General features: G+C 34.2%; 1 protein-coding gene across 1 annotated transcript in view; it reads right to left on the bottom strand.

The window, feature by feature from the left end:
- Window positions 1-498: 498 nt before the first annotated feature.
- Window positions 499-12,881, bottom strand: part of LOC111147681 (solute carrier family 25 member 36) — a 35,234-nt gene continuing 22,851 nt past the window's right edge. Inside the window, exons 5-7 of the mRNA XM_022503905.1 lie at window positions 8,863-8,929; window positions 5,543-5,832; window positions 499-3,082 (exon numbers count right to left, since the gene is read on the bottom strand). Coding sequence (XP_022359613.1) covers window positions 2,889-3,082; window positions 5,543-5,832; window positions 8,863-8,929 — 551 coding nt within the window. The 3' untranslated portion in view covers window positions 499-2,888. The remainder of the gene's footprint in view (window positions 3,083-5,542; window positions 5,833-8,862; window positions 8,930-12,881) is intronic.

Raw genomic sequence — 12,881 nt, forward strand, 5'->3', positions numbered from 1 at the left:
TTAAGACAAAGCTTTGGTAATAGTTTTTTTTTTCTTTTTCTTTCCCCCTCCTGGATTCAAAAGCACTGTATTCCACCCCACAGTCACAGGGTTGGTAATTCTCAGATCTGGACTTTGAGATTTAGTACACTGTCTATGAGCCACCAGTACCAAAGTTCTATCTAATGCTCTATGACCATACTCTTTCAATATCTACTGCTTTAACTTGAGTAAGTTCAATTCAATTTCCTGATAAAATTCTGTAATAAAAGTACAAATCTGAAGAGTGCTGCCAATCTCTATACTAGAAATAAAAAGTCATCTGATAGAAAATAGGTAACAAAACACAGCTTTAAAAAAAATTCAATGCTTTAAGTATGTGTTTTTCTTTTTAAACATTTGCATCAATTAAAAAAAATCTCCAAAGAAATGTTTCAGAGACAAACTTTATATACAACTTTTATATAGTTTTCTTTTTTAAATTATCTGTCACATAAAGTAAACTATGGCAGATTGTGCTTTGGGAAAAAAAAAACAAAACTAAAATAAGCTTCACTGCTTCTTTCCAGTTGTTGCACAAAGAAACAAAATCTAAGACTCTAAGATCTTTTCTTCCAGTACACAGAGAATACTCACTTTTAAAATCTGAATATAATACACTAAGGTCAACATAAGTTTTACTTGCTAAATACAAACAAGAAAAGAATACATGTTCATCCTTGAAGGACACTTATTATGAATGTGCTAGCACTAAATAATAAGATGTTCCACAGCTGCTGGTTTTCGTATCATTCTTAATCATTTGTGGTATACTGAAATCATTACCATTAGGGAGAATCTGTCTTACATTCAACACAACTAATGTTTACAAATCTTTGCAAGGCAAATGGCACTGTATTAGGCAGTGTAAGTGGCACCTGAAAAGGCAAACACTATGAGACTTTCTCTACAGATTTAAGTTAGAAATCCCTAGATTTTTTTTTTTTTTGGCATGTTTCTCACAATAAATGTCAAAGCTAAAATTCACCATAAAAGGTACGGATAATCCCAAAGGTAATGAAACTGAATTTGCCTTTGGTCTCCAAAGAGATTGGAATATTTTTTAATTCCAATCAAAGCACCTCAAAAACATCCAGTTATGTTGATTATAAGGAGTTAAGAAGGTGAAGGAATTTAAGAGGGCACTGTGTTTCACTGGTGATAGCAGAGAAAGCTTGCAATGACATGCTACAATTTTCTGTGTTAGGGTCATTAGAGTATACACAGAATACATAAAACATTTATATTATTAAAGATCTCCAAACACCGTATCTAAAACCCAGAAAAATGTTTTGAACATGGTTTCTGCCTAATACATGACCGATGTTTAAAAAAAAAAAAAAAAAAAGAAAGAAAAAAGTCTTAACATGGAATACTCTACTCTCACCCTTCTCCAAAAAAAGGCCACAAAGTGCATTCACAAAGTCATTCTTAAAATAAAGCCATTGCACAAAATGTACAGTTCATCTATACTGAAATGAGTACCACACTGGAGTTTAATTGTAGATGTTTTATATACCAGTATAGCAACATCCATAAGCAAGTCTCTTAACAGATTTACAGCAAACATCTTCAGAAGGGCCATACATATATACATTTAGATACTAAAAGGTACAGCTGAACTCAACAGCAAAATGTAAAAGCTATATCCTGTTAGGAAACTTAATCTGAATTAATTTGAGTCTTTCTATGATTTACCATTCAAGAAATCAGGATAACAAAAATTTCTTCTCAAAAGCAGTTTGTTCATTCACAAAACTCTGGTCAATTAGAATCACTACCTGCTCAATTAGACAGCAGAGGGTCCCTCTTCTATGTTTATACTGCCCCAGATATTTATAATGTCACCTTAAAAAAAGAAACCTAATAGGGCGAAGCTGAAAATTACCATTTTCTCTACAAAACAAATGCAATCTATATTGATCTTCTGGAAATAATTCAATGGTTCAAATTCCTAATGTGAAGGCAAACAGAGAAAGATTAAATAGCGGTGAATTTTTTCCATTTTAAGAAAATATCTAGGTATGACATGATAATTCAAGTTCGTAACTACTAAGTCACTGTCAAGACAACCGCATTCATTCATGTATTGTAAAGTTAGAGAAGATATGAGGATGTACTCAAGTTACTCAAAGGGCCAAGAATCAACATTTCACTGGTTTCTTTTGTCCCAAACTATTACACTGGGCTTGATACGTTAATGAACAATTTAAGTGTCCACATCATGTTCAACATCAAGCACCTGTTAGCAGTGGAAACCGAAACATTTTAAAGCTAAAGATATGCAAGATCTTTTGACATTATTTCATTAGTTGTCAAAACTAGTGACTATTAATGCCAAATAATTAATTTTAAAATATTCCAGATCCTCTCAAGGAAATGGAAAAGTAATACTAAGAATCTCACTTATTCTTGTTATTTTACAATTTTACATGAATTACACAGAAGCCAGAGGTAAGACATTTATGACTGTCAATACTATCTTTGGATAGTTGTAATATTTATACAATTAGGGATGGCTTTGTATAGAAGACTGGAAAAGTGCTCATGGAATACATACTGTACTCTGCCATAAATCAACAAAATGCAACTGTGTCCTGTGGACATGGTAGAGAAAATGGCAATTTGGAGAAAGGAGTGCTTCTAAAGGCTTTTTTCTTAGAGGCAGCCTAGGTTTTTTTTCTTCATATTACTGAAAAAAACCAAGTAATGTGGTTATGATTACTTTAATTCCTACAACCAAACTTCCATTTAGGCATAGTTACATGTTCCCAAATGTTTTACTTCTGTCCACCATGCTGGCTTTGATACTGCACGGTCCACTGGAATCTTTTGGTCTTCCCTCTTCATAGTACAGCAGCTTAAAGTTGCTATCCATTGAGAAGGTAGACCACCAATTCATAGGTGGCCATCATAATGGCTGTGTTTGGAATCTGTCTCACCAGATGAGTTGTTAGACCACGGTAAAGAGACCCATAACCTTCTTCTTGAACAACCAAAGATAGTGTCTGAAAAAAAGATCTGTATTTTGTTCCCTCTTCACGTAGTCTTGTTCTTACAACTTCTGTTTAGGGGGGGGAAAAAAGTCATTTTAAAACATTTGTGATATCTTTTTTTTTTAAAGATTATTTATTTATTTGACAGACGATCACAAGTGGGCCAAGAGGCAGGCGGTAGGGGGGGGTGGGGGGGGGGAGAGCAGGCTCCCTACTGAGCAGAGAGCCCGATGTGGGGCTCAATCCCAGGACCCCGGGATCATGACCTGAGCTGAAGGCAGAGGCTTTAACCCACTGAGCCACTTAGGTGCCCCCATTCGTGTTATCTTTATACCCTCCTAATGCTGAGCACATCCCATTTACCACTCTTCAAGTGTAAGCTCAGAATAAATATGAGAGTGATTTTTAATGTGTAACTTATTGAAACTGGTCTTATTACAGTAACACCCAACTTCTAACTAAGATAGCTGGTTAAAATCACTAATAATAAATACTAATTAAAAATTTAACAGGTTCCTGAATGGTTAAAGAATAAAACAAAAGTATCAGTTGTATACTAGATATAGCTAAAAGGGACAATACATATATAGGAAAAGGTGAAGAAACAGAAAAGGGAATGCAGGTGGTAGAAAAAAATGAATACACAAAGATACTATGAGAAATAAACACAAAAACTCTTAGGTGAACCCCACAATGAGAAAACAGAATTAATAATCTATATTTACAATGGTCCACATGAAACAAACATGAAATTTCATGTGCATGAGCCTAAAATTGTTCAAAACACCAGCTGTAAGCTAAAAGGCCCCATCTGGGAAGCAACTATGCAAAATTTGTAAAATTTTAGAGCTCTAAGAGATATAAAAGATTATGGTTAGTCCATTATTTCTTAGTTTTGAAAGGTGAGGAAATTGGACTGTTGAGAGGTTTTAGTCATTGGGGGTAGAGGCTGGGACAAGTTTTCAGAGCTCTCTACTGAAGAGTCTGTTTTTCCAACACACTAGTCCTGTTGGGCCTGAGGGAAATGGCCTAGAACTATTTTCACTGCAAATGTTACTATTTGAAATTTCTTGTATCTTATCTTAAAAATTCAAACCATTTATATATTCCTCCCAAAATATTATTAATTACCCCTTCATGTAAGGACATCATCTCACTTGAGGGGACAGGATGCTTACAACTCCAAAAATGTCTCTTACAATTCTAGGTATCCTATAGTAGCCAGAATCTAAACAATGCTGCTGATAACTGTCCTCTTTTGACTTCTCCTAAAGAGAGAAGTTAGGAACTTCCCTCAAGAAGTGGAGCTAAGTTCACAGTCCAACTTGGTTAGAGTTAGTTTTACTCATAAAATTACATTTTAGAGCAAATACTCATTTCCTCCTAGCCCTGTTTCATTTGTCTTGATACAGCTTTAATCACAGAGCCTTAGACTTACAAGGATGAATGTGAATATTAATCAGTGTAACAAAAGTGAAGCATTTAGATTAAAAGCCCAAAGTAGGGGCGCCTGATGGATCAGTCAGTGTAGCATCCAATTCTTGATCTCAAGTCCCATGCTGGGTGTAGAGATTACTTGAAAGAAAAAAAAAAATCCTAAAACCCCTGAGGTTTAGTCAGTCAGTTAAAAGCCTGCCTTCAGCTAAGGTTGTGACCCCAGGGTCCTGGGACTGAGTCCTGCACCAGGGCTCCCTGCTCAATGCGAAGCCTGCTTCTCTGTCTGCTTACTGCTCCCCCTGCTTGTTCTCTTTCTGACAAATAAAATCTTAAAAAAAAAAAAGGCAAAACAAACCCTAAATACAACAAAATCAAAGTCTACACTTAAAACAAGTTACAAAAAAATCTCAGCATCCTGCAGACAAATTTTTAAGTGATTTTATTATCAATGAAAGAGGCTAAAAGTATAAGACTTAATGACAGAAATAAATCATTCATATATACTTATTTGCCAACATGAAATAATGTAAAATAGGCTGGCATTTTGGATTATAGATTCCCATTTCAAATTCGGGCTTCTCCACTGAGTAAACTATGTGACCTGAGTAAGCTCTGTGACCTTTGGCAACTTAATCTTAACATTTCTTGTTTCCCATTTGAAAATGAAGACAAACTCTGGTTATATTCTAGCATACTTAGACTTAAATGGAGAAGGTAAGTACTTTGCAGGAATTTTTTGTAGATTAGCAATAATGTATATAAAGTATCTAGTATACCATCTATAGCCATACCTTTTTTTTTTTTTTTTAAACTTGCTCAAACAACACCTGGCTGGAATCTGACTGACTCAGGGCTAAAATGTGACGGTCCAGAGTGCATGCTAAATCTCCATTATACTACTGTAATATATACTGACCTATTAAACCAGTTACTTACACAGATTTAATCCCATTATGAACTCCTAAGAACTGTATTTTGTTTTACTGATTTCAATAAAATTATAAATGTTCTAATAAATGGGTCATTGGCTGACATGGGAAAACACTTGTATATTAACAGAATTTTACTCATAGAAACTCCACTCCTCTTACCATGTGGATATGCTATAGTTGTGGCACAAGTTTTTGAGGTGGCAGCAGCCAGCATCATTCCCACAAAATCGGACGCTTCTTTCACAGACTCTTCCTCATTTTCCATTGTAGAAGCAATCTTATATTCCAGTAGTTTTTGCTTAATACTTTCATAAATAACAAAATGGATAACCGTCTCTGATATGCCAGCATATGAAGCAGACATGCCCCTATAAAATCCTCTAAGTCCATCTGTCTGATACACTTTACGAATACATTCAAAAGCACCCATTCGCTTTTCTCCACGGTTCCTGAAAAGCAAAAAGGAAAAATCTTGTTTACAAAGTAGTATAGGTTTTTAAATAAAGTCAATAAAATGCAGTAGAAATATGTCACTCTAAATAGAGGATGATCCTCTAACTCATGGAGAAGTGAAGCCAGAATATTAAGACATTCATTTTAGACTTTATTCTTTTATCCCAAGTTTGTCACATTAGAGGGGTACCATGTAAGAAGTTTATTTTACTAATGCAAAATACATTACATTAAATCTTCAGTTTCATGTACTCATTATACTGTAGGGATAAAAAATAAAATAGTCCAAATACATTGGGACTGCAGCTCAAGATAAAACCAAACTCTCACATTATGTCATTAAATCCAGTTCTAAGTTGAGAAGACTTCTTCTGCACTTAGTAACATGAAAGAGTGATTGAGACACTAATGATGATAGTACCTCACAAAGCAGGGAATATAATTAATGCGATACTTGTGCATCTGCAGAATTCTTCCAAACCCACTCAGTTCTTCCCCAAAAATGACTGTGTGAATTTAAGTCAAATTTCCTATAATCCTTTGAAGGCAACAGTCCTATCTTTCATGTCGGTATCAAGGCGAACAGTGAATGTGGACCCCTACAGTTATAAAATATTTATTGAGCATCGTACCCAGTAAAACTTGCTTAGCGCTATATGGGCAGTGTACCTACTCTTATACAAGTATATAATTTTGAGTTTGTAAAAATATTACCTTACACTATGATTCTCCCAACAGAACCTTATCTAAAAGAAATGAGTTTAAATGCTACCTACAAGGAAAGAAATAGAAAATTTACCTAATTATAAATTATATACAACCTATTTCTGACATAACAAAAACACAATTAAAACCCCTTTGATAACCTACAAATTCCTCCAGTTTTTTTTTTTAAAGATTTATTTATTTATTTGACAGACAGAAATCACAAGGAGGCAGAGAGGCAGGCAGAGAGAGAGGAGGAAGCAGGCTCCCGGCTGAGCAGAGAGCCCCGACGCGGGGTTCGATCCCAGGACCCTGGGATCATGACCCAAGCCGAAGGCAGAGGCTTTAACCCACTGAGCCACCCAAGCGCCCCAAATTCCTCCAGTTTTATGACCTAATTATTGTCTTGAACTAATAACTGTCCTCAACTAATGACATTGACTGAAAACTTTCTTCTTTGAATGATCCATGAAACCAACTCTAATCAGTTTCTACCAGAGACTTCCTCACAAGAAGTTAAAATCCTACAAGTCCTAAAGTGTAATATCCAAACACATCAGCCCTATTCTTGATTTCATGGTTATACATTAGCACCCTTAAACCAACCTTTAACTATTACCTCAACTCCATCCCATTCCCTATCACTCCTCAAGCCTAAGAACTTGTGTTTGCTTGTGTTACAACTTTAAGTGAAAAAATAATAGATACTTTTCTCGGGAACCCCCACAGATCCACCCTACAACATACCGAAGCATACCCCTGGTAGCATAATATGGACTGGAATCCTCACATTTCTCTAACTTTGGGTTGTTTTAACTACCACTACCTTTCAGGTCTTTGGCTTTAGGAAGTAAACTGAGTTTTGCTTCGAGACACTTAAGATGTGATTTTAATTATTCTGGATGAAACAAGAATTAGAGATGTTTCCAGTCTCCAAATAGCATATAGTTCAACATGACAAAATATGGGAAACAGATATTTAAACAGGCATCATCATTATTATTATTTTTTAAAGATTTCATCCATTTATTTGACAGACAGAGATCATAAGCAGACAGAGAGACAGGAGGAAGCAGACTCCCCGCCAAGCAGAGAGCCCGACACGGGGCTCGATCCCAGGACCCTGGGATCATGACCCGAGCCAAAGGCAGAGGCTTCAACCCATTGAACCACCCAGGTGTCCCCAATAGGCATCATTATTAATGATTTCTTAGATAAGTTTTATTTAGTCTATGACATACATAGACTACCTCCCAAGCCCTAAAATATATTATCAGTGAAAATTTGTTACAAGTCTAGTCCATACCAAAAGGCTAAAGGTTTCCAAATTATTATTATTATTATAATACAGCAATAGGATCATCTCTTTAAAAAAGTATTTCCTCTTCCCCATTCTTCATTCTCCAGGCTAACAGGAATAGAGATGGCTAGACTCTAAGCTGTACGGCTTGTGGCCCTTGCTCAGTTCCCAAACACGCCAGGCCCTAACCTTAAGACTATGAGGTTTGCAACAACCACTGCTTCTGCCTAAAATGGGCTCAAAAACAAAATTCCTTGACTATTCCATTTAAAGTTGGTCCCACTGTTTCTTGGTGTATCTCTGGAACCAAGCAGTGTATCTGCTCAATAGACATTCATCAAATCAATGAACTCTGCTACCACAGAACGGTCATCGATAACAGATGAAGTCTATAAATATAGGAGAGCTAAATCCTATGCCACACCTCTCTGTATATAAAATTTACCAAATTTGAGCAATGATCCTGCAAGATTTAATCTAGACCAGTTGATCGTGGGTTGTTTACCTGTTGGGAGACCAATTAAAATCATTCACATAGTGAAATTATCACTGCTTGGGCTAGGCTAATATATATTCTTTTTATTTAAAAACACAACACATAATATTCTTTCTTCCCTAGAAAGTCTCACATTGCCAACTATTGTTATCACTTGCTTTTGATGGTAAACCCCAAAAAACAAAATCAGCATCAAAAGAGGGGAAAGACGGGGCACCTGGGTGGCTCAGTGGGTTAAAGCCTCTGCCTTCAGCTCAAGTCATGGTCCCAGGGTCCTGGGATCTAGCCTCGAGTCGGGCTCTCTGCTCGGCAGGGAGCCTGCTTCCTCCTCTCTCTCTGCCTACTTGTGATCTCTATCTGTCAAATAAATAAATAAAATCTTTAAAAATAAATAAATAAATAAATAAATAAATAAAGAGGGGAAAGACATAGCTAGGTACATGGCACTGAAATCTCATAGATACAAATTTACAGGAAAAAATTAGCTGAAATCAACTTTAATTTTATTTTAATGAATTAACATACCTTGCATCAAGCTGTAACCGAGTCTTTATAAGCCAAATGGGGTTGGTCGCTGTGATTGCAGTGAAACCTAAACAAACATGTTTAAAATGAACTCTGGTAAAAATGAAGAATATATTATTAACTTTAAGGTTTTAAAAATCATAGAAATCTATATTAAAGAAAATGTTTAAACTATTAATTGATGTATGCTATACACTTTTATTTTATAAACATACAACCATGAGTATTTGTAGTTTATTTCCAATCTACATTCTCAAATTCTGACCATAACTAAAAAATTCTTTTAAGAGCAAAACCTGATTATATATAAATTCCTCTCCCAAGTGTAGAAGGGCGCCCTCTACACTCTAAGCTAAATTTAGAAACCCATTTCTACAGACAAATATATAGAAATTTGGTGTATTCTAGGGCTTTTTAGCATGCAAACTCTACACAGCTACTTAGGGTCCAAATCCTATGTTCCAAGTGGTTTCTACCTAAAGGTCAGCATTTACTTTTGATCTTAGGTTGGCTATATAACAGCAAGGACTGTTGTTTGCCTTTATGAATGCTTTATATGAACATATTCTTACTAATACTGTTAAAATAATGGTATCACAGAAGTAAGCTTTCTCTTAGGGTTAATAGGACAGATCTATTTCTCATCCACTTAACCATATAAAATACTGAAAAGTTCAAGAAGTTACATACTGGAACTTTCCTCTCACTTTTATAGAAACTGAAGAGGGAAACTAGAGTAGAATGTAGTTCTGGTTTACTTTAAAACTTAAGTACTGTGTACTATCAGTGCAGAAGGGTGGTCTCCTAAGATGGCTCATTCCAGTTGGTAAATTAAGATCTCTGGAACAGTTGTTTCTAGACTAGTGCGTATCTTTTACTTTCTATCTTCCTACTGTTATGGAAAATAGCACACGAAATGCAATCTTGGTAACGGGAATTTATGAAAACTGCTTCATCTATACAAAATGGGGTTTTAATGTATTGCTTGTGAACTTTTAGGATCACTACACAAACTTCACAGAACTACTTACATCAAACTGTATTTATTCAATTGGCCTTTAAGTTCAGTGAAAACTTACATGCAGAAATGTCTAAGGATCTGAAATTAACTATTTTAACACTTTCTATCAAATAATAGGCAGGTGAAACATATTATTTTTAGAAAGGTGGAATATAACCAGCACATTGAATATGAGTAAAGTTATTTCAGGAAGAGAAATGATGTGGTGCACTTAAAAATAATTTGTTTTTGAAATTAACATATAGTGTAGAACCAATCATAAAACTGTTTCTTGGCTTTCAAAGTCACTACGGGTATACCTAAAATGCAAAATCATTTTACTAAATTGTTTACAAAGCAGAATTTGGTCTCACAGGTTCTTTGCACCTCTATAATATCAGATAATTAGCTAACTCAAATTTTATTTCCTTAAGCCACTGTTTTAACACCACAGAAATAGCCAGATATCTCACAAAGGGATGCTTAAATTGTATCTATTTATGAAACGATAAATGGAATAAAAATTTGGTTTGATGACTCCTTTCACTATTTTGTAATAGTTCTATAGTCTCCATTTCTTTCAAGTGTTTTTAATACTACATACATATGTATAAAACTAGTACTAGACCAAAAATTTTGTATGTGCCAGTATTAAAATAATAAAAATTTAAAGTGCTGGACATTTTATCAGGAACATTTTTAAATAAGTTTCTTTTCATATATAAAAATCTTGATAAAAGGAAAGGAGAAGAAAAATATGAAATTATTAGATCCATTTAAATATTTTACTTGGAAAAGATTTTTTCTTGCATGTCCTGGTTTAAATGAGAATAAAGCTAAAGAATTTTTTTCCTTTCCGTCACCTTCATTTTCTTAACTGAAAAACTCAAACTAAATACACTCAATTTTAAAGAAAATGTGCACCAAACATTAGTATTCTGGCTATACCTCTAACTTGATGACTTTTCAGACTTAAATATCTGTATTAGTTAAATATCCGTAAAGCAGTATCAGGGGGTCTATTAGTGAAAGGCTGCAAAGCAGCACAAGGCAACAAAATATTCTACATTATTCACAATCGTTTTTATTAATTAGCCTGTGGAAATTAAGAAAACAAATTTTTGATTAAAATTTGAAAGCCTAAAACTGGGAATCCTTACACCAAGCTTTAAAAACAAAACAAAACAAAACAAAACAAAGCAAACCCAAAAAGCCCTATCTAGGTAAAAAATCTCAATCTATTATACTTGATTTGAAAAGATGAACATTAAAGTTTTTCTTTTTAAATAGAAGTTCTATTTCTAAAAATATAAACTTAGTTAATACCCAAGCTTAATACTCTTCCAAGTCACAAAATTCCTCAATTAAAGTCTAAAAAACTCCATATATGTACACTTTAAAATACTGCAATAATATTTATAAATATTACTAGAAATGAATTTTTCAAATATCCCATGAATAAAACTTTTAATTATCCTCTGTACATATGAATGAACAGTGACAGGACGCAAACAACAGGTATTTCTCACTTAACTAAAATTCCTTTCCAAATACAAATTAATCTATGGGACAGGAAACATTAAAATTCAACCGAGTGTTGTCATCTTATCCCTCTGTAACTGTTACTACCAGTAACTTGTGCTTACTACAGTTGTTCTGGCTCAACTCTCCCAATAAGCTAGCTTTTAATAAAGACACTAGGTTAAATGCCAGCAAACCACTACATTAGAGAGAATCTAAGGATAACCTACATTTTAGTGATTGGTCTTTATCACAGTTAAAACTCTGGTCCTAGAATTTTATGCTATTACATTCTCTCAACCACAGACACTCTACCTAATAAACTAACTGGACATTATTAAGCTAATTAATCCTATAAAAATACAGTCTGTTAATTCAAGAAATGAAACAAGTGGGAAGAAGCCAAAATTTATCACTAATTATATATTAAAAACTCAAGGCAATCTGGCAAGGCAATCTGAAGTTGGCCAAGAGCCAAAGCTAAAAAGATCTTCCTACTTCTAAGATAAACATATACAAAGATACTTGGAATAGTTTCCCTGAAGTTAGAAATTTACTATTACTTTTTATTTTTGCATTTAAAGTTTGTGGTATTTTGATAATAATGCTAGTTCATATTAATATTCTGAGCACTCTGTTAAACATTAAAGCTGAATTAGAGGCATATGAAGGAGCTATTTGTAGGTGATTAACATTGCTCTAGTCAGTAAAAGCAAAGTGGCAGTGTACTGGCCATATAGTAGTGCGGTTAGAGTTTTGTTAGAAAATTTTTTTAAAACTTTCAAAATGCAACTTTTAAAGTTTTGCTTCATCTAAGACTCCATCCGATAATGTACACCAGATTAAAAGAAACCCTGCTTATAGGAAACTTGCTGAAAATGTCTATTTCATTAAGTGAGTGATACCTGTATTTGCATTTTCAGTATTTTTTACTTCATCAAGTTCTGTAAGCAGAACAAAGCCCACCTAACCTTCTAAGAGAAATACATTAAAACTACAAAACAAACACAAAAACAAAACAAAAACCCAATTAAAACTAAAACAGCTTAGATCCCATATATTCTTACCCTGCATTTATTGTAAAGTAATGGTAGGTATTAAGATCAATGTTTTTGCAAGAAAAGTAGAAAGCTAAATATAAACAGACAACAGAATGGAAAGCACTGTATTAGACTTTTAAAATATGTTATGCTAAGCAAAGAGAACTACTATCTCCCCTAAAAGTTGTAGGATGGTATGATACCATTTACAACTACGTATATCTTAAATATTGTCATCAAATTTTTTCGAGGTCAAGGCTATTATGGCCAAGCTGAAGACCCCAGGCTTTTATTACACAATGACTCAAAACCCCATTCTTCCTTCTAGAAGGAATATTCTAAAGGGATCAGAATTAAAAAGTTTTATGAAATACTCAGCACACACACATATATTCAGGAAATAAAAGTTCATTTCCCGCCTTCTATTAATTCCACAGCTATTATAAATTCCCAGGGTG

The sequence above is a fragment of the Enhydra lutris genome, unplaced genomic scaffold (genome assembly GCF_002288905.1).
Source record: "Enhydra lutris kenyoni isolate GAN:26980312 unplaced genomic scaffold, ASM228890v2 scaffoldscaffold2, whole genome shotgun sequence".
In the NCBI taxonomy this organism is placed as follows: Eukaryota; Metazoa; Chordata; class Mammalia; order Carnivora; family Mustelidae; genus Enhydra; species Enhydra lutris.